Source organism: Falco peregrinus, chromosome 6 (genome assembly GCF_023634155.1).
Source record: "Falco peregrinus isolate bFalPer1 chromosome 6, bFalPer1.pri, whole genome shotgun sequence".
Classification (NCBI taxonomy): Eukaryota; Metazoa; Chordata; class Aves; order Falconiformes; family Falconidae; genus Falco; species Falco peregrinus.
This window is the reverse complement of record NC_073726.1, coordinates 56458942-56478730: the sequence shown is the minus strand read 5'-3', so window position 1 is coordinate 56478730 and position 19789 is coordinate 56458942. Positions and strand designations below refer to the sequence as shown.

General features: G+C 44.2%; 1 protein-coding gene and 1 non-coding gene across 7 annotated transcripts; one reads left to right on the top strand and one right to left on the bottom strand.

Moving 5' to 3' along the window:
- Nucleotides 1–60: 60 nt before the first annotated feature.
- POLDIP3 (DNA polymerase delta interacting protein 3) lies at nt 61–13916 on the bottom strand. 6 transcript variants are annotated; one of them, XM_005237390.4, is made up of 9 exons: nt 13759–13916; nt 9999–10386; nt 7556–7633; nt 5598–5693; nt 3541–3723; nt 2555–2632; nt 1832–1961; nt 898–964; nt 61–547 (listed from the first exon to the last, which is right to left on the bottom strand). In XM_005237390.4, exons 1-9 carry the CDS (start codon nt 13863–13865, stop codon nt 373–375), a joined length of 1302 nt encoding a protein of 433 aa, XP_005237447.3. In that variant the 5' UTR covers nt 13866–13916; the 3' UTR covers nt 61–372. The 6 variants fall into 6 exon arrangements, with proteins under 6 accessions (XP_005237447.3, XP_055663234.1, XP_055663233.1 ...); XM_055807259.1 differs by having other exon boundaries at nt 3541–3687; XM_055807258.1 differs by having other exon boundaries at nt 7556–7630.
- Nucleotides 13917–14202: 286 nt separating this feature from the next.
- On the top strand, nt 14203–14351 carry LOC114012174 (U12 minor spliceosomal RNA). Its single transcript, XR_003554477.2, has one exon. It is a non-coding gene; the product is annotated as a U12 minor spliceosomal RNA (small nuclear RNA).
- Nucleotides 14352–19789: the final 5438 nt, after the last annotated feature.

The window sequence follows — 19789 nt, the reverse complement described above, 5'->3', positions numbered from 1 at the left end:
GGGATGTACCTTTTAGTTAAAGGTCAGTCAGAGGAACGGAGAAGATCACCACTCCTTCCCTCACAATCTATGTGCACTTTTAATCGCCTCTAGGGGCTCTGGAGTAAAGGAGGAGTTACATGGCATATGCTTGGTAATACATTACTGGCAGAAGGGGGAGGTTATTCTTTTGGAAAAAAAATCATGGAAGAAAACTCCAACTATGAAAACAGAAAGTACACACACAAGAGGAAACACTATTGTACAGTAAGGGAGCGATCATAGAAAACAGAAAATTTCAAGGCAGGCAAATGCAAACAACACCTGCATTCCTGCACTTTTCTTATTCCCCAACATAAATGAGTTTTCCAGTCCACTGTTTGCTCCCCCTTCTCAGAGTTTAATTTTGAATTCTGTGGGCTGCACAGAGGCAGAGACCCCTGAGGATTTGAAGAGTGCCTTCAAGATAGTGTCAGGGTCCACTTCAGCTGGGGGATTTGAGGAGGCGCTTGCACTTGACCGGCGTGGTTCCCCTTCCTTCTTCACTGAAGGGGTATCACTCAATCGACTGGAGGATTAAAAAGAAACAGAATTTAACCTCTCATTATGAAACAAAATTCACCACTATATCTACATGTAATCGGTGTTACCCCATTACAAATATTGGAGATAAAGGTTTTCAGCATGCTTTCCTCAAAATCAAACTTTCTCATCTCAGACTAATTTTGCACTTCAGGGCTGCAAACACTATGGAGTCAAGCTATACTGCACTCAGCTCAGAGTGCCACAGAGAAAAAGAGAAGGAAAATATTAATGGGACAACAATTTGCCCACAGTTTCACTCCCCTCAGGTCCTTCCTCCTCAACACAGGACTCGCAAACCTGTTTGGTTCTTCCCCCCACTCAAAGGACACTTACAGCAATATAGGCTGGTCTGAGGTGATGACGTTCCCGTTCATATGAAGATTGCATTTCATTGGTTGACCTAAATAAAACACACAATTAAGTGTCCTATCAAATTGTGGCAAGGCAAGACTCCAGAAACACCACATAACAGTGCAAGCAATAGAGTTCCACACGCTGGGGAAGCATGAGAAAAAACAGCTGATACATCTTCTGTTGCAAAATCACAGCAACAGAAGAGCCACTGAAACACTCAGTACAATATGAAGAATCACACTAATTAAGAAGTTATACATAGGTACAAAACCATTAGCAGAGACACGAGAGGATCTCTCATTCTCAGCTGTCTGCTCCTCATCTGACATTCGTAACATGTCACTCATCTAGACAAAGAAAAAGCATCTATTTCCAGGTAAAAATTAACACCTAATTTCAGTCTGTAACACTGCAGGTGGATCCAGAGTAAAAACTGCATTGTTGAAAGTTTACAGAGAAACCAGTACTAATTGTTTCATAAGTCCAATTCAAAAATGACTCTATGCCTTGAGACTTTTGCAAATATCAGTTCTAGTTGTACTTTGCAAACAGCTATTCTGTAAGCAGCTAAAGCCTTCCTAAGGACTATCTAGCTCTTGGCACTGGATTAGAAACGAAACACAATCTGGAAGTTAGACCAGCAGACTTACCAGGACCCTGCCTCTAGCTCTGAGCATTCTCTTTCCAGGCAAACATGGGGTGGGGTGAGTTTATTTCACTTAAATAAACTGTGCATATATTCAGCTAGTTATATAGAAGCATATTCCATTGTTGTAACTCTTGAACTGATTTTCTGGCATTTCCTCTCTCTTGGCAGCATATGAGCACATGAGATGCTTTTAAATTCTCCACCGAGCTGGACAAGTTGCCATTGATTTACTCATCCTAAATGTGATACTGGCCTCAAACTTACCGTCTAAGCACCTGTTGTTGTATTTCTTATATGCTGTGATAGCGTCTTCTTTCTTCACAAATACTACCTCAGCCACTCCAGGGTGCACCAGCCGGGCTCGCTTCAGAGCACCACACACACAGAATAACTCCTGAAGGTAGAGAGCTAGTCATGACCACAGTCACATCAAAAGTACCACTTCAACCAAAGACATCAAGTGACAAAGGCTTAACCTCCTACTTGTACCACCCATCCTGCTTAGTAATCACGTGGCAGAATCTCGACACTTGTCTTACTGTGTTTGCTATGATATGAGTACTCGGCATTAGTCATACAGGTTGCACATGCAGAAACATTCAAGACCAGTACTCTATACTGTCTGTCACATATGAAGACCACGCTTATTCCCAGTGTGATGAGAATGGAAGCACCTAGATAATTTGGATCGGGGCAAAAGTTCAAGGAGAACACCAAACATCACTCGGCATGAACTCTTCTAAGTGATGTTAGGTATCTCAGTACACCCTAGAAATGGTATTTTGTCCCACCTTCTTCAGCACACACTTTTTTTGAAAAAGTGAACAAACCCCAAAACAATCAGGAACCCTCAAAGTTTCTGCAAGGAAAGCAAATGCACATCATACCCCTCTTCACTGCATTCACCATAGATCAAATGATTTATCAACAGAGGTAGGATAAGGGAAGGAAGTGTCACACATCCACAGTCAGGCAGTAAGCACTCACAACAATGTCTTCCTCTGTGACTCGAGGATGCAGATTGTTTACGGTCATCTTTGTGCCTTCCAAAGGACTGAATGCCAGCTGCCAACATAAAACCCATCACATAAAAGTCAGAAACGCAGCGGGCAAGACAGTACAGCAGAGAAAGCACTAAAAAAACCCAAAGACACTAAGGTGATGTTTGGGAAAGTCTGTACACACACAAACGAGAGTGCTACAGCTAGTAACGGGAAGTATCAATGCTTACAAAAGCCCAGCTCATCTGACGATGAAGATTAGCCCCCTTTCCATGCTAATTTCTCTTTCATTCCCAAGTATAACATTAACTTAATCTGCATATGTACACAGTACTCTGGTCACGCCCACACTTTTAGGCACATGTGTCATGTTGTACTCCACACCAGCTAGCAAACCCCACAATATGGCCCCAGCCCCTCACGAGCGTGCTGAACTCAACATGCCTGGGAACACCTGGTGGGTCACCTGTACCCAGCATCAGGCAGTCTGGCAAAGAATTGCAGGCAGGTTGTCTACAAAATGCCTGAGAGGTCTTGTGTGTACGAGTTGTGTTTGGAAGAATCCTGGTTTACTCCTTGCTAACAGGACTGGACAGAAGACAACATATCTAGCAGTGTTAAAACACTAGGGACATGGAAGCCACCAAGGAGTGCCCAAACAACAACTGCCACCTCCCTGTAACACGGATTCCTCCAGGACCATGTGCTCTCATGCTAGAGAGAAAAGCTAGGAGAAGCAAGATGCACCATCTGAGAATTCCCAGTCTCTTAATAAACTCTGAAGAAAAAGATGTTTAGACAGGTTTCAAATCCTTGGGACACAGACTGCAGTTATCAGAGTAAGCTTGAGGGAGTCCCAGAAATAATGGTGCAAGACAGGCAAAAAAGAGCTGTTCACATGACCAATGAACAGCAAGTTTCAGATGTTTCAGAGACTTCTATAAGGAGCATTTCCCACTTTGCTGAGCTCACCTCAACAGGTGCTGGTTCCTTTGGAGGCTCTTCCTTGGTCACTAAGGTCCGGGACATGTTTGTCAAGGCCTTTGTCCGCATAGGAGAGGGAGGTGCAGGTGGAGCTGTGTAAGTATCATTCTGGACCACTTTAGTCAGGGGAACAGTCTTGGACAGAGAGAATTTATTGCCACTCAGTCCAGTCTACAGGAAGAATAAGTATCTCAGAGCTGCAGGCTACAAAAGTCATCCCTCTTTTTCAAGCACCAACAGCAGTTGAGTATTACTAGCACGTACCAAGAACTGCATGTCCTGTCCCATGTCAAAACCAATACAGTGCTGGAGACTTTCAGCTTTGAGACAAAAATTAACTAAAGTTTCTGGGCATAAATATAAAAAGATACGTTTATCCCAAAAGAACACTTTCCTCACTAATGAGCACCTTTTAGTTTCATATTCTTCTTAAATGAACTTTACCAGTGCAATGTGAATTTGAAAAGCTCCTTTTATCCGAAGATTTTCAAGTACTTTACAAAGTGTTCACAAAGATTGTTCATTAACAATGAGATTGAGCTGCCCTAGTACAAACCACAATACTTCTTCAGAAACACCAAGCTAGGGTACACAAAGACATAGAGTGTAAACTTTCCAGTTGGAACTACCAGAGTTTAAAGCCAGACTAAAAACTGTGCTTGGTAGCTGCTGGAGAGAACACATTTGCTCCTTAAAAAAAACACCAACAAAACAAACAAAAAAACCCACTCAAAAAACCACAACCAAAAAAGCTCACCCATAAGGCTGTTTTTAAGAATCAAACAGCCAGGAGATCTATTCTAATTACCCACGTGAGAAAAAAACCATGGGATAATCATTGCACTAGACTGTCTATGTGACAGTAAAACCACATGAATATGCTTTAGAAGAACCACAGAATAATTTAGGACAAACATATGTCCAATCCCCATGTCTGAAACAGGGCTAACTCCAAAGACATATCACATTGGTCAGGGCCTTATCCAGTTAAACTCTGAATATCTGAGAATGGCCATGACACAACTTCTCTGGGTCACTGTGCCAGATGCTGATCAATACCCGAGAACTGCACCACCCCACTAGAATTTTTTTTGCTGCAACACAGCTGTTGGTTCATCTTCTCCCTGTTCTTTCCTGAAAAGGACCTGGGGTTTGCCTTTACTATGACCACATATTAGGCAGTAAGAGTGAACAGATCTCACCACAGCCGCCTCTTCTCAGCCTTGAGACACAGCTCTCACCCTCTCCTCACACATTATGCGCTGCAGCCCCCTGACTACCCTGTTGTACTGGTTCTGTCAGTGTCTGTCTTGCATCACAGAGCCCCAAAATCGGCATAGAACTCCAGGTGCATTCTCAAAATGCCAAACAGATGGGAATAATTATCACCCTTGATTTGCTGGCTATAATCTTACTAACATCCAATTTACATTTGGCCTTCATTACTGTAAGGATGTGCTGCTAACTCATTCTTAGTATATCACTCAGCAGGACCCCCATGCTCTTTCCTACAAAGCCACTTTCTAGCCAGTCAGTTCTTGGTTTAAGTTGCAGGTTACCCCATCCCAAGACCTCACATTTATCTGTATTGAAATTCCACCTTCTCCAGATCATCAGCTCTCCAACAAGCTGCCAACTAAGATTCTGCATGGCAAGAGATTTCTTGCTTTGATATCCAGTCTTCATAAGCAGTTAAAAGCTTTCTGTGCTTGCTTGCTTGCTCAAACAATAATGAGATAGGTTCAAAGTACTTCCTCAACAAGAAGAAAGTCAAGAGCTAACATGCAGCAACCTGCCAGCAAGACAAAGCACACACTCTGGCTGTAAAAGGCCTATAAAACCACAGTTAGCATAAAAAGGACTCTGTCCCAAAAATAACACTAGAAGCATTGGCACAAAGGGAAGAGTGGGATGAGAGCAAACATTTCAGGAGAAAGCATTCTTTACACACACATTTTAAAGAACATAAGCCCTATAAAGCCACAGCCTGTGTGTCCACCCAGTGTGAGCATGGCGTGGTGGGGACTGTTCAGATAATCCCTTACCGCATTATGCAGAAAACTGTTTGTGGTGGTGATTTTCATCTGTTTGCTAGTAAGGGGAGAGACACTTTCATCATCATCTTCCATGTCATACAGACCCTGTAGAGAAGCAAGGTAATTGTTTACAAGCAGGTAGATTTAATCTAGACACCTTTTCCAAAATAAGTAGTTTTCTCCTGTCTTCAGCCTTCTTCAGTTAATGAACATGACCTACATTGGACTTTACTCCTGTCCTTGCAGCTTGGGACACAAAGCTGAAGGTACCCAAGTCCATTTCAAAACATCAGTGTAAAAACTATCAAACTTCTTTTCCAGAAACGCCACAGTAGAACTGCTTTCCCAGGTGTACTGAAATGACATACAGATTTCTCTAATCCCTAGACCTCATCAGGACTAATGAAACCACATCAATGGAATAAAGCCTCAGCGCCTTACTTCTTAGCACCCTGCTACCTTTAAAGTTGAAGCCTGTGCATATGATTTTTTAAAATTATTTTTAAATTAAGCAGATGCCTGCCAAATACATTTGAACCAACCATTCTTTTTGAATAGCCTCCTTTCCTCAGCACAGCACACATCCGTCTGGCACTCAAAAACACTGCACTAGGAGGTTTACTGAATGAATAATTAATTTCCCAGTTCAACTTAACACTCATAGCCCAGCCTTAAAATACTGAGGCTAACTCCTACACAAATATTTTTTCATAGACTCAAAATAACGTTAAGAAAAAGTCTATACACATATGGCACTACCCAGAACGTAAGAAGTCACGACTCAACACAGCTTCCCATTAATTCAGTAGAAAGGTAAGAAAAATGGAGGTACTAGGAAGGAGAGTTTGCAAAATCAGTGGGTTTTCCTAGTCGGCAAGATTCTGGTTTACAAACAGGAAAGCTGTCCTAGTAACAGAAGTACTAGGAAGGAAAAAAACCCCAAAAGGCATGGTAGAACATGGAAGAATTGTGCAGAAAAGAAAAGAGCTGGGAAAAACACTAGCCATCAGGACAATGGACTTGAGTTTGAGATAAATAAAATCAATTCCAGGACTACAGCGCTGAGAGGTCAGAATAATGATGACACTTCCTTAAGTGACAGCATCTGGGACAGGTAAGGCCAACAGGTCAAAGTTGAGGTAACACAAATAGCTGAAGTTACCATAATCGAGGCTAAAAAACCCCAGGACATGGCATTTTGGATCTCAGCTTTCCAATATTTAATGTAATGCTTTGTGTACAGACACACACAAGCATTTGGGCACAGACACCTCACACAGTAAGGTAAGCAATGCAAATGTGTAATTCCTCTCTGAGAGGACCCAAGGTGTTCAGGTGGCTGAATGGCTGGGGGTTGTAACAAAGGTGTTAAAAAAGTGATGCCAGAAGAGACAGCACAAATTCTAGGGTCTGCCTCACAGCCTATTTGATAAGGGATATGGCAACTTTGAAAGTACATCAGAATACCAGTTAGCATCATTCACTATCAGGTTTCCAGCAGGGACCCACAGCTGGGATTTCACAGAAAGGTTACACCCTCTCCCACCTCACTGTAGAACATCTGACCATGTACAATCATATCCATCCTCTGAACAGGCTGGCAGGATGGTGAATCAAAACAACCAATAACTTGATCTGATGGAGTGTCCCTGAGAAATTTACAGAAAGACATCAGAGCTAAAGGTCACAGTCTCTAGAAAAAAAAACACATTAGCACATACAGATAAAAGTTGGAAATGCCAACTTTGCATTCATATAACACACAAGGAATCAAGATCAATTAGAGTAAATGAAAAGCTCAATTACCATGAAAGTATCTCAAACACACAAGGACAGGGAGCTAAGCTGTTAACAGAACTTCCAAACACTTTAATTTCCTACTTAAAAGTTTTCTTTGCACCTGCCAATGTTTATGGACACTTTCCTTCCCCCACAAAGGTAACAAAAAGCACAGAGCAGACACACACCTGTTTGTGTGTATGGTTGTTCACCACATTGATCCTCATTCCTGCTGGATGAGAATGTCCAGGAACTGGAGCCTTCTGCTACAGTCAGGGAGAAAGAACCAAAGCATTAAATGCTAGAGTCCACCAGATCCCCGTTTCAGAAGATCAGAGCCATTAGTTGGTACCCTCAGACATTTTAAATGAAATTCGCTCTCCTGCTCTTGAAACATATTACCACAATAAGTTATGAGATAATGACTATGTTTCCTGTAATACATTCAATACAAGATAGCTTCGCTTAATTGAAGAAATGAAAACCTAAGGCCACACAGAGAAACTGACGCAAGTTACTTGAGTTTTAGTCCAAGATTAGTGGGAAGGAGACTTAACTCCAGTCCTGCCAGCACTGCCTTGATCTACACTTTTGCCAACACAAAACCATGAATGGGGTAAATCAACCTCCCTTCACGCAACAGGGAACCAAAGACACCCATTTCCACAAAGCTCAACAAATTGGGACACAACACAATTTAGTTCAGTCCTCTTTCAAAAGAGAAGTAAAGACTGTCCCTTCACACTAGAGCTGAAATAAGCTGTAGCAGAATAAAATGATGCACAGGGTAGTGTAGCTGACCCTTCTGCAGCCTGTTATTCCATGAAACAGGGAAACCACAACAACAGTTGTCAGGGAATGCAGCTGTACTAACCAACAACTGAAATCAAGCAGCAACTCCCCTGAAAATGCCCTTTTGATTTTTGAAAAAGCTGGAAGCTGTCCATTACAGGACAGAATGGGTGGTTTTACAAGAATACTCCATACAGGCAGTAAAATCTTTAAATTTGCATTTTCCCTAGCTAACTTACACCACAGCACCCTTGCATTTCAATTTGCTAATTAAGTCAGAAATAAGGGTACCTGTCCTACAGAAACATCAGCAGAGCTACAGAAATTCTTTGCATTTCAAAGACTTTTTTCCTTTAAGAGAAACAAGGCCACAGTACAGAACATTAGAGCCGTGTGCTGCATCTCAGATCCAGATATTTCAGCTTTATTCAACTCCCACATGTGGGAAGAGAGAAGGACCATGGGCAATTTGGGATTTTGGTATAAATCTTTAAAAAAAGTGACACGATAATTGCTGTTATGTACCATTTTGTCTACAGCCTTATTCACCGTTACTACAGTATTTTTTCTTGCATTATGTTGCCTAACAAACAGAAAGTACTATAGGTCAAACTAAATCATACAAAAAAAAAAAGACCTGGTCAGAGCAAATTGCTACAACTATTTTAACTCCTAGAAACTTTGTAGAAAACATTCAGCTCCTAATGGCTGATGGTGGTGATCTGGCTTATGACAGCATTTGTACTAATTACCCTAATAATAAAAGACTACTGAACAGACTGCTTTATTGCTCTGTGATTAGCCCTTCTTACTGCCACAAGAGTCCTTTCTCTTTCTTACGTCAGCCTGGCAGGTTCCTGCCAAGTAACAGGAAATTTCCTAGGCTAGTTTACAGGATATATTTGATATTCTTGAGCAAAACCCACAGTTGAACAGAAAACAGGCTCATCCAGGCTTTCAAACTGATGAGAGCAGGAGATTTTCTGGGTATGTGTAAGCACGCTGCTGATCTTTGGGAGGAGGAACAGGAAAGAGAAACGTCAGTTTCATGCTTGTAGACCTAAGGAACAAAACCACTCTTCAAACAACAATCCTGACAGTCTGGGAACTTCTCTTCTGACTACCTACTGTACCTAACACACACATAGTTTAATAGTAGCTGCTTCTCAGAGAAGTTTGCTAAGGATCAAGTTACTGTGCGCACAGCAAAGTGAAATTAGAAAATTGTCAAAGGAAATCAGCAGGTTAGGGTGACCAACTGATTATTTTGCAGTTGAAATAGATCTTGAGCCTCAGCAGAAATGCTTCATGTAATCAGGCAACTCCCTGGAAGCCAGGGCTTTCCTGAAAACCAGACAAGTAGAAACAGAGAAATTGCTCATTCAGTTTTTTATCTTCTTAGATATAAACACAGCTGCATAATCTGAACCGTTATCCCAACGCTAGAATAAACCAGACAGACAGGACAATCTACCACATCAGACTTGCAAAGAGGGGTGATTTAAAAACAACAAAAAGTGCATACATTTTCTTTGTATTCAGGTGGGAAAGAGACAAATTAACTATTCACAATGACTACTTTAATGCTGACAAGAGTGCTGCTTTAGTCTTTATTGGGCCCAAATTTAAAATAAAAATTTAAATGAAAGCTGGGATTCTACAAAAAGACCCAAGTAGCTGCAAGGACACCCAGAAGGCTCTAAATCCTGCCCTACAGGCTGGACTGAACTGTATGACCATCACTTCTATTGTAAACATGTGAATATACTCATGTATTAGAATTTCTACTGGACTGCTGTACAGTAACTGAGGGGCTCAGAAGTGACTTGCTTGACCTACTTGGATAGTTTTGGTGATCTTCACGGCTGGATTTACTGTCCCCATAGCTGGGCTGATAGCAGCTGGCGCACTCCTTTTTAAGCTGATCTTCTCTCTGGCATCCACCACTTTGGTCACCTTCTCAGCAGCAACACTTTGCTGCTTACGGGAATTCAACATCTCTCGAGCATCCTGCACCTTCCCTTTGATTTTGAACCGAGCATCCTTTTGAACCAGTTTTTCACGGGCATCTTTAACCCCCAGTTTGTGTCGGGCATCAGTGAGTCCTATCTTCTGTCGGGCATCAAATGTCCGCTGGAAATTGACAGCTGGCGATGATCTATTTAGAAGATTTTGCTGGATTCCAATGCGAGATCTTACACCTCCAAACACTGGCCTTGTGTTAAGCCTGGGGGGCAGGGGAGAAAAAAACCAACTTTCAGACATTGTAAGATGTGACACAGTTATTAATAAAAGTATTTGTGTAGCTGCAAACAAAAGCTCATTATTACTGTACAGAAATCCACTCAGGTTAGATGTCCAGATAAAACAGCTTAGGAGCTCTACTGTTGTATGCTGGATTTTACTTTCTACATAAACAGCTAAGGAACTTATTTCCAAAATCCATCCTTAAGCTCACAATCACAAACTTAAGTTAAAAGGTCTGACTTCAGCTGTGCCAAGTAAATACTACATTTAAACAAAACTCATCAATTTAGGTACTTTGGGGAAACCTCTGAAGACAAAGAGGAACAGAAACAGATTTTCTAGCCTTAGGATTGAGCAGGTCTGCCAAAGCATCTTTTGTAATACCATAATATGTCCTGGTACAAAAGAAACATGGAACTACACACGATTTCAAGAATTCTGGGCAGCCAGTTCAGATCTGTGGGAGTGTAGAGGCTTAGCATGTACAAGCACCAGTAACAACCTCAGTTCAAAGCTACCAGTTTCAAAGTTGATTAACTGCCAGTGAAATACTTATCAGTCAAATTAAAGAAGAGGCAGTGATATTGAAAAGTAATCTACTAACAAAACTGTTGCAATTGATGTCCTTTATATTCTAAGCACACGGTCACAACAGTGAGCACAGAAAGATAAAAGCCCACAGAAAGGACAGCATTTATACACAAGTATTACTAAGCAGCAGACCATTATGTAGTGAAAGCTGAAACTAGCTTCTTGTTATTGGTCTGACTCACTTTTTCAAGATCTCCCCTAAAAGGAAACAGCTTGTCTAATTTTTTAATACAGCTCCTCTAAGTATTTTTTAATTTCTTTCTCCCATTATGTTTATTTTTAAAAGAGATTACAAAGTACCAAGAGATGTTAAAGTTAAGGTACTGAACAAATAGTCTTGCTGTTGGCTTTTCAGAATTCAAAATAAGCTACAGAGGGCTACAGTGTTCACCTGCTTTCTGAAATGTACTGTCCCATATTATAGTCTAAAAGTAGATACCTAGAATTTGTTGTAAAACTCAAAAGGCTAACATCACAAATTCAAACAATGATGCAATTTCAATTCTTCATACAGCTTTACATCAGTATTGCCTGATCTACAATCTTAACATTATTTACAGTCCTGTATTTTCAATGGAGAGTTCTGTAAAAATAGAGATGAGAGACTGAACCTCCATTTCTGTCTCTTTCATTCTTGTGTCCAGACAACTGGACAGCTAAGGCTAGGCTCCCATTTTGTTACCTGGCCAAGAATCCTATGGCTGCTCTCTCATACAGTCAAAGCACACTAGCCTGAAGAAACAGGACCATTTATTAAAACATATCCAGAGTAATACAGAAGACAAACAGTACTCATAAAGCAACAGCCACAGAACAAGACTTCCCTTGCAATTTTAAAAAGCATTGATTTAGCTATGCTGAAAGCATTCAGTACTTGAGTGCTGCAGAAGGGTTTGATGAGTGGTTCCTTTAAATGAGCATAAAAGAGGTCAAAGTAAAACCAGAAATATATGTATCAGCATTTAAACCAGAATTAGTTAAAACTGTTAATGACATGAACTAATTAAACTGGTTAGGAAACTCTGTACTGAAGATTACAACATCTCTGAAGACTTGTTTATCCTAATCAGCAACTATTCCCTAGTGAACTGCTTACCAGACAACAGCATCAACTCCTCAGACATTTTGTGCCACAGCATCTGAAATAATAGGGAATCTCAAACATCTAATTCACTTTCCAGTACCCAAGTTCTGGCTGGAATATTTTGTGGATTAGTACATTTTATAGGTGGGAAATTTTCTGTTATTTCATCTAGACTATTGAACAGCAGTTTACTCAGCCTATCCAGCCTTCACAAAGTCATAGACATCATAGAAATCTCATGAAGTGAGCTAAACATGATGAACAAGAGAAATGCAAGACACAAAAATTCTTAACAGTGCTGCAGAGGGACTACTGTTCAGCAAAAAAAAGCAAGAAGAATTCCTGGAAGAAATGAGATTTAAGGAGGGATCTGAAAACGGAGAAAGGAGGTATTTGGCATGTTAAGCAGCATAAGACTGTTCCAAGTACACAAGATAACATGAATGAAAGGGCAAAGCCAAGGCCTTGTCTAGACTAGGATTTAAGCATGTGTTTAAGTATTTTACTAGTACACATCAGCAGAGACCTTTCAAACTACTACTCTAGGCACGTAAGTGTGGATATTGCGAGTTTAAACCTAAGATTCTCCAATGACCATTAAATTAAAACAAAAAAAACCCACCAAAGCAGCAACAACCACCAAAAGGTGCACACTTAGCTAACACAGATAGGGAGAAATCCATGGATAAGATTTTCAGAAGCAGCAAGAGACTATGGCAAATGGGAATACGGAAAGCTACCAAAGGAGATGCCAAATAAAAACTGCCAAGAGCTGCACTAAAGTAAATGGCCCAGCCCACGCTGGAGACATCTGCCGTACAAAGAAAGACTGTAATCTTGTAGCTTATATGTAACACACTCCACACCCAGACAAGCATTTCAAACAATCTGCCAGAGCACCACTATAGAGACTACAGGTTCCAAGGGCCGGCCGGCAATTTCTGTGAAGCCGTTGCAGCCCCAGGCCTGGCCGGTGCGGCTCCCGACCAGCTCTGCCACAGTTACGGCTGCCCGTGGCACCCCCACCCCTCCCACGGCTATCCCGCAATGCACCGTGCCGCTCCCCAACGCGCCGCGGCCGGAGCTGCGGGGACATCGCGCACCCCGCGGCACAGCCTCCCGCAGAGCTGCGGCCCGGCACTAGCTCCAGCTGCAGGGCAGCCTGGCTGCCGACGGGGCTCGGTGCTGAGGGGCGCCGCGGCCCCCGCCGATCCCAGCTCGGGGAGCGCCAGCGGGTTAATCGGCGGGGAGAAGCAGGAGGTAGCGGGGAAAGCGCAGGTCGGAGACACTGGGGAGGCGATGGGCTGTGCCGCGAGTCTCGAGAGAAACGAGAAGGGCCCGAGAAGGCACGGGGAGAGGCGGCGCCTGGGCCTGCCCCGCCAAGGCCGGAGCCCACGGGGCAGCGCCGGGCACAGGGGGGCGAGGGAGGGGACAGACCCCCCGCCCCGTCCCCAGCCGCCTCGTCCCTGAGCGACGGCCACCGCTACCAATCTGCACCAAAGGCACGGCCCCACAGACCAGTGCCTAAGCCAATGGGAAGGCGACAGCCAGGGACAGGGCCGGGCCGCGCTGAGGGAGGCTGCGGCCCACAGCCTCCGGAGCGGAACGACCAAAAGGGAGAACGGAGAAACCCCCGGAGGTCGCCGTGCCCGGGGCGCTACCCTCGCGGCTGCTTACCTCCCTTTCACGGTCACACCGCGCTTCCGTATGAGCTCGTCTAAGGAGAGGTCCGCCATCTTGTCGCGGGGCCCACCGATAAGACGCAGCGAGCAAGACCCGGACATGACATCATACCGCTTCCGCTCCTCGCCCCGCCTCCAGAAGTAAGACAGTCCCCGCCCCCGACCCCGCCCGACCGTGCGAGGCGGGGGGGCCGGGAAGAGCGTCCCACAACCCCCAGCGACGCCCGGGCCCGTCATTTACATATCGCACCGGCATATCCCGGCGCGGTTCGTCCGGCGCCGGCGGCTACCCGGCACAGGAGGAGAAAAAGAACGGGAATGTGCTGGGGAAAACGGAAGATTAACTTGTGCGGCGTGGGACAGCGCGGGAAGAGGCGCTCGCCCTGACCTTGAGGGCTAACGCCCAGGGTTCTGCTAAGGGGGCGGGGCAGATCTCTTTATGCCTTAAACTTATGAGTAAGGAAAATAACGACCCGGGGTGACGCCCGGGTCCTCACTACCAATGTGAGAGGAATTTTTGCGCGGGTACAGGTCGCCCCCGGGTGCCCCGCTTACTTCGCGGGATGCCCGGGTGCCGTGATCTGCCCGACCTCTAGTGCCGCGCGTCCCAAGGATAGAACCGCGGGGCGGGCGCCCCCCCACCCCGCTGGGCGCCTGCGGGGTGTGCGGAGGGCCGCTCCACCCGCGGTAGGAGCGCAGGGCTTGATGTATCGGGCTGGAGTCGCTTCCCTCCGCCCCTGTTCTGCTCTGTCCAGTGTGTGCGGGCTGGCGTTGGGGCTGTTCACGAGGCCTAGAAATACATCACCAAACCCCGCATAACACCTAATGTGCGCAGGAAGCAATTCCTTTGTTACCCTTTTGTGGGAGGAATTACGCCGTCTGGAATCAGACTTAAGGAGGAAAAAAACCCCACCAAAACCAGTGAAAGGCAAAAAGCCTTGCGCAGCAGGCTTGGGCGGAGGGGAGCTTGCTTTGCAGGGCTTTTCCAGTGTCTTTTCCCTCCTGGCCTGGCCTGACTCGCCAGCTGCGGTGTCTGTAGCTGCAGGGCTGTGGCTCTGTCTTCCACCGCCCGCCCGCTGCTGTGGGGCCTCCCCCCAAACGCCCCCTGCAGCACAGCGTACCCCCAGGGGCCTGCCTGCAGCGCGGGGGAGACATATTGCCAAAACAGTTTTGCTTCTGCCCGCAGCTCCGTCCCTCCCCCGGCAGCTGTCAGGAGAATCACTTGTGCGGTCGGTTCCCCTCTGCACCCTCACCCTCACCATCCGCCTCCTGCCACCTCCCCGCCGCAACGCCCTGTGCTGCAGCGGCCCTGAGGCATCCCCGTGGCCACAGCCGTGCCCGCCATGCGCGCCACGTGAGATCCACAGGGACTTCAGCAGAGCAGGAGCTGGTGGTGAGGGCTAGGGACAAAGGCGGAGGGGACAGGTGCTGCTGAGGTGGCTGCTGGCGGCCATGTGAGCTCAGGATCCCGCAGCACAGATTTTCTCTCAGGAGCGTTTCAAGCCTTTGTGGGCCTACAGCCATACCAGTAGTGATGCCAGGTCACTGCTTAGTTGTCCACTGGTACTTGATCCGGATCAAGGGTGGCACATGACTGCATCGCTATCACATTAGGGTATGCAATAAGAAGTCTATGCTCTTTTTGTGCTGCCTGTCTGCAGCTATTGAGACACTTGATCGAACTGGGGCGGATGATCTGTGACAAAGCCTGCTGTTGCAAAACTAATGGGCAACATTTTTTTGAGCAAATTTGTATGAAAATAAGAGCAACCCAAGTGATTCCAGACTAGAAAGCCATCTACCCAGTATCCTGTTTCCAGCCTGTGAGGATGCCCCGTGGAGGTCCCTTCCAGACCCTTGTCAGATGCCTGTTGATCTCAGTGATACTTGTGCAGCCACAATACCCTTTGGCAAGCACCTCCACTCTGCAGCATGGTGAACCACCTCCTCCTGTTTGTTCTGCTTCCATCAGCCTAGTTCTTGCAACTGCAGGCAGATAGTGCACCTGTAGCTCCTACTCGCCCTTCTCTTTCACCTGCGATCCCCTAAGTCATCTTCTCTCCAGGAGTCCAGGCCTGCATGCCCATTCCTTCAGGGAAGCTCCCTTCCCTCTGCAGGTACCCCCCCTTCCCACAACAGAGTCTCATTGAGGTGCTGGTTAGGGGACATGAGCCCAGCCATTGTGGGAAGCAAGGGTTTAAACCTCAGGGTCTCCCTGGATAGCCTGGGTTGAGGATTGTTTTACTCTTCCTGTGAGACACGTTAAGGTGCAGCTCAGGTTTCACAGGTCTCTTCAGTTCCTCCTCAGGCTCTGAATGAGAAGTCAAATATTTGCTTAGGGATGGACCCGGGGCCTCTGCTCCCTTTGTCCGGGTTGGGAGCAGGACGAAGGCTGCAAGCAGCAGCAAGGAGACCTCCCCAAGCACCCGGGGCCCCACAAAAGGCTCCTTGTCCAAAATGTGCTAGGAAAATCTTAGTCCTGCCCTTGCTTTTTCAGAAATGGATTCCTTAAGCATTGTCTCCCTCAGTCGGCTGAGACCCAGGACACAGAAGTTATAACAGAGGAGACCGATTCCCCATATCACAGCAATCTAATTTTTAAAATATTATTTAGGAAATTATGTGAAGGACATCATATTAACCTTGGGGTAGTACGTAGCACAGCATCCAACTTAAAATGTTACCTTTGTTGAGCCGTACAGAGCACGTGAAGCGGAACTACATGGCCAGAGAAAACATCAGATAAGTTGCTGTGGAGCAAGATCACATCATCACTCAGTCTAGATAAAGCCCATCCATCACAGTGACTGGCTGCACTGTTAGATGTGTTTCCTTGCTCTTCCCAAGGACAGAATCCCATGTACTTGGCGTGTCAGAAGCCAAACAACTTTTCTAGTTGGCTTCACTAACTCAAATAACTCTAATAACTAACTCTGATAACTCTAGACTTCAGTTAGGAAAGCTCCTAACCATCTATGCTGTCAGAAGCCTTAATTCTTCTCTATTAATTATAATAAAAATATTAAAAATTTAGTATGTAGGTAGTACACTCCCCTTGACTGCATTAATACAATCACCGTAATCATTACCTTGACACAGAAACATTTTGTATGAAAATGATTGAACAATTTTATAATTAAACTCAAGGGGGAATGAACTGCTGTAGGGGTAGTTTTTCTATGTCAGGTTTTGTACACTGAAGTAGAATCCTAATAATTACAGTAACAATCTCCTGACTTATTCTATATACTCCTTTTTTTTTAGATTGAATACATAGAAACATTAACATTTTTGAAGTTTATACCAGGAATGTTGGTTAATGTGAATTCTGTTTGAGTTTTAGTTCTTGTTTATGTCTATAAACTGAGAATTTTGTTACTCTGTTACACGTTTCCTAGCAGGAACAAATTTCATTCAAAAAATAAGAACATAAAAAGGACAATATTTGGGATTTAGCTTGGACTAAAACAAATATTTGCGATGTAATGGGATATCCTTCTTATGGTAAAAGTTTAAACTATTAACAAATGTTGCAGGACTGGCCATATTCTCTTCTTGTAATTTCTTCACCAGAGCACGTCAATTATTTGTGTTGGACGTCACCCAGAACTGAACAGGACCTGCTGTGTTGTGGTTGCTCTTTGTCTGGGTTAGATGTGGGTGTTGCAGTGGGAAAGGCCGGTTCTCAGAGCCTGGCTGTTGGCTGCTGGGGTGTTCCTTGTCATGCCCAGCCTGCGTGTCCCTCCTCATGCCCAGCCCTGGGAGGCACCCACTTGCCTTCTCCAGAGCCTCCCACGCATCTGACAGCCACTTGTGATAACGCGTTTGTCCTGGCATCAAACACCTGCGCTGCCACTGTAAGCTTCTCACTAAGTATTTTAAAATTCTGAGCTTTCTTACTGATTAAGCTTATATTTTTCAAAATTATGTGGTGACATAATTTGACATGCCTATTCAAAGGAAAGTTTTGCTTTTTAGTGCTGTTCTTTTACTTTCAATTTCACCCAGCATTTCTGCAACAATAACCCTTTTGATTTCTTCAGTAATGTTCAGACTTTGCTCTTCTTGAGCTGAACACAATTTACCTTTTAGCTCAGATTTTGGATCCTTTGTGGGTAGGCTGCAGGAATGTTAGGAAACAGGTTCCCAAATGAGCTTGGCAAATTGAAGAACTGTCTGAGGAGGTAAGATGTTCCTCTGTTAAGACAGATGTAAAAGGCTGTATGTATCCTGAATGTTGTTTGTACTTATTTTCCAAGAAGAGCAATTTCTGCACGGAGATACCTGCCGTAACACAGATACCTACCACCCATTTCATTTTTCAGAAGCTGGGAAAAGACTGTATTTGTTCTTAATAACCTGTTGGTTATTGCTTGTGTGTCATTTAAACTGTAGCGGTTCATTTTTTAAAAATGAATAATTATTCTACAATCTAGTCACAGATGGGACCTTTTCCACCTTATGGTAGCTCCTTGGCCATAATTGTATGGCTCTTCCACTTACTGGTGTTTGTGCCCTCTTAGTAGTTTCCAGCTACCAGTACCTGCCAGCAATGCCTGCAGCAGCTGCTCACCAAGCAGGAAGGATCTCCTTCAATGTTCCTTCAACAGGGACATGCCCAGGTACACTAACCACACATGCTGCCTGCCCCTAGATAAGTACAATGAGTTCTCTTGCCATCCAGAGGCCTCTTTCTTCTTTTGTTTGATATTTGGCTGCTGAAAGTGTTTTTTTAATTAATATTAGACTCCATGACCGACATTGGCTTATACTCCAGGCTTGAAAGCACAACCTTGATTCACAACTGAAGTGAAAGCAAACAACAGGAGTTAAGCCGTAAGTTGTTTAGGATATTAGAAATGTTTAGGAAAATTGGTCCTTGCCTCACATAGATGTCCTCAGAGTATACGGTCAAGAATGTAATCCAAACCTGTCTGAAAAGATGATTTTTAGTCCTCTTGTGTTCCTAAACCACTGTTGCCTCTGCTTTGCCACTGTGTGTTGGGGGCACCCTAAATCAAGGAGTCACTCAGGAATAAAAGCTTGTGGTGTATTGTTTTCATGCATGTGGAATTTGAATTGCACAGTGTTTTACATAGGTATTTAGCATATTTTCTGCACTTTTCAGTTCTAGCTAGATAAATGTGAGTTATCAAATGCCAGTTAAATCTGTCAAATAATTCACACCACAGACATTTGCTCTGAAGCACAGCTAACCCTAATAAAAAATAGCATACTTTCATCAGTGTTATGCTGTTAATGTTGTTGCTCTTTTAGTCCTTTAAAAGAGTAGATAATGAAAGCTGATGACCTGTGCATTGTTCACCCAGTTTATCATTTTGATCCTTTGGTTTATGTGCATTTGGGTGGGGAAGGCAAAGGGGAGAAGAAAAGAAATGTCAATCCTTTCACTTCTCTTGCTCATGGGTGAACAGTCTCCCAGTCTGTTATCCTGTGTTGTGAGAATTTGGTTTCAGTATCCCAAGGCAAGCCCTTACAGAAAACTAAACTGCTTGAAACATCTCGCCTTCAGCTATGAAAGATCTCAGCATTGTTCCTCAGGTCCCTTGCCCAATTGTTCCTTCACAATTATCCATGTTGGTGTTTGAGTGATCTTAATTCTCACAGGAGTCTGTTGTGAGGGAAAATGAATTTATAAAAAAAAATAAAAATTGGTGAAATAGCTATTTGCCTTCCTAGGTACCCTTCTGGAAAACAAGCATGTGAAATGTATCTCCATGCATTTAATTAGAGTCCAGTCATCACTTTCAAAAGTGAAAAACCTTCTAAAGAGACATTAGTGCTATATTCCAAGTATTAATTATGTGTTGTAAGATCTGGGAAAATTCAGAGGTGCTGGCTAGCCGTGGTGGTGACAGTGTGTGGAGCCAGGCTTTCTCTCTCTGAGGGGAAGGCACAGGGGTTGGGCTGAAGCTTCTGCTCTGTCTATGTAGTATTTGCTCTGGGATAACCAAGAGAAGGCATCTGTCTTGCAGGACCTGTAGGTTTTATTATCTTCAAACCAC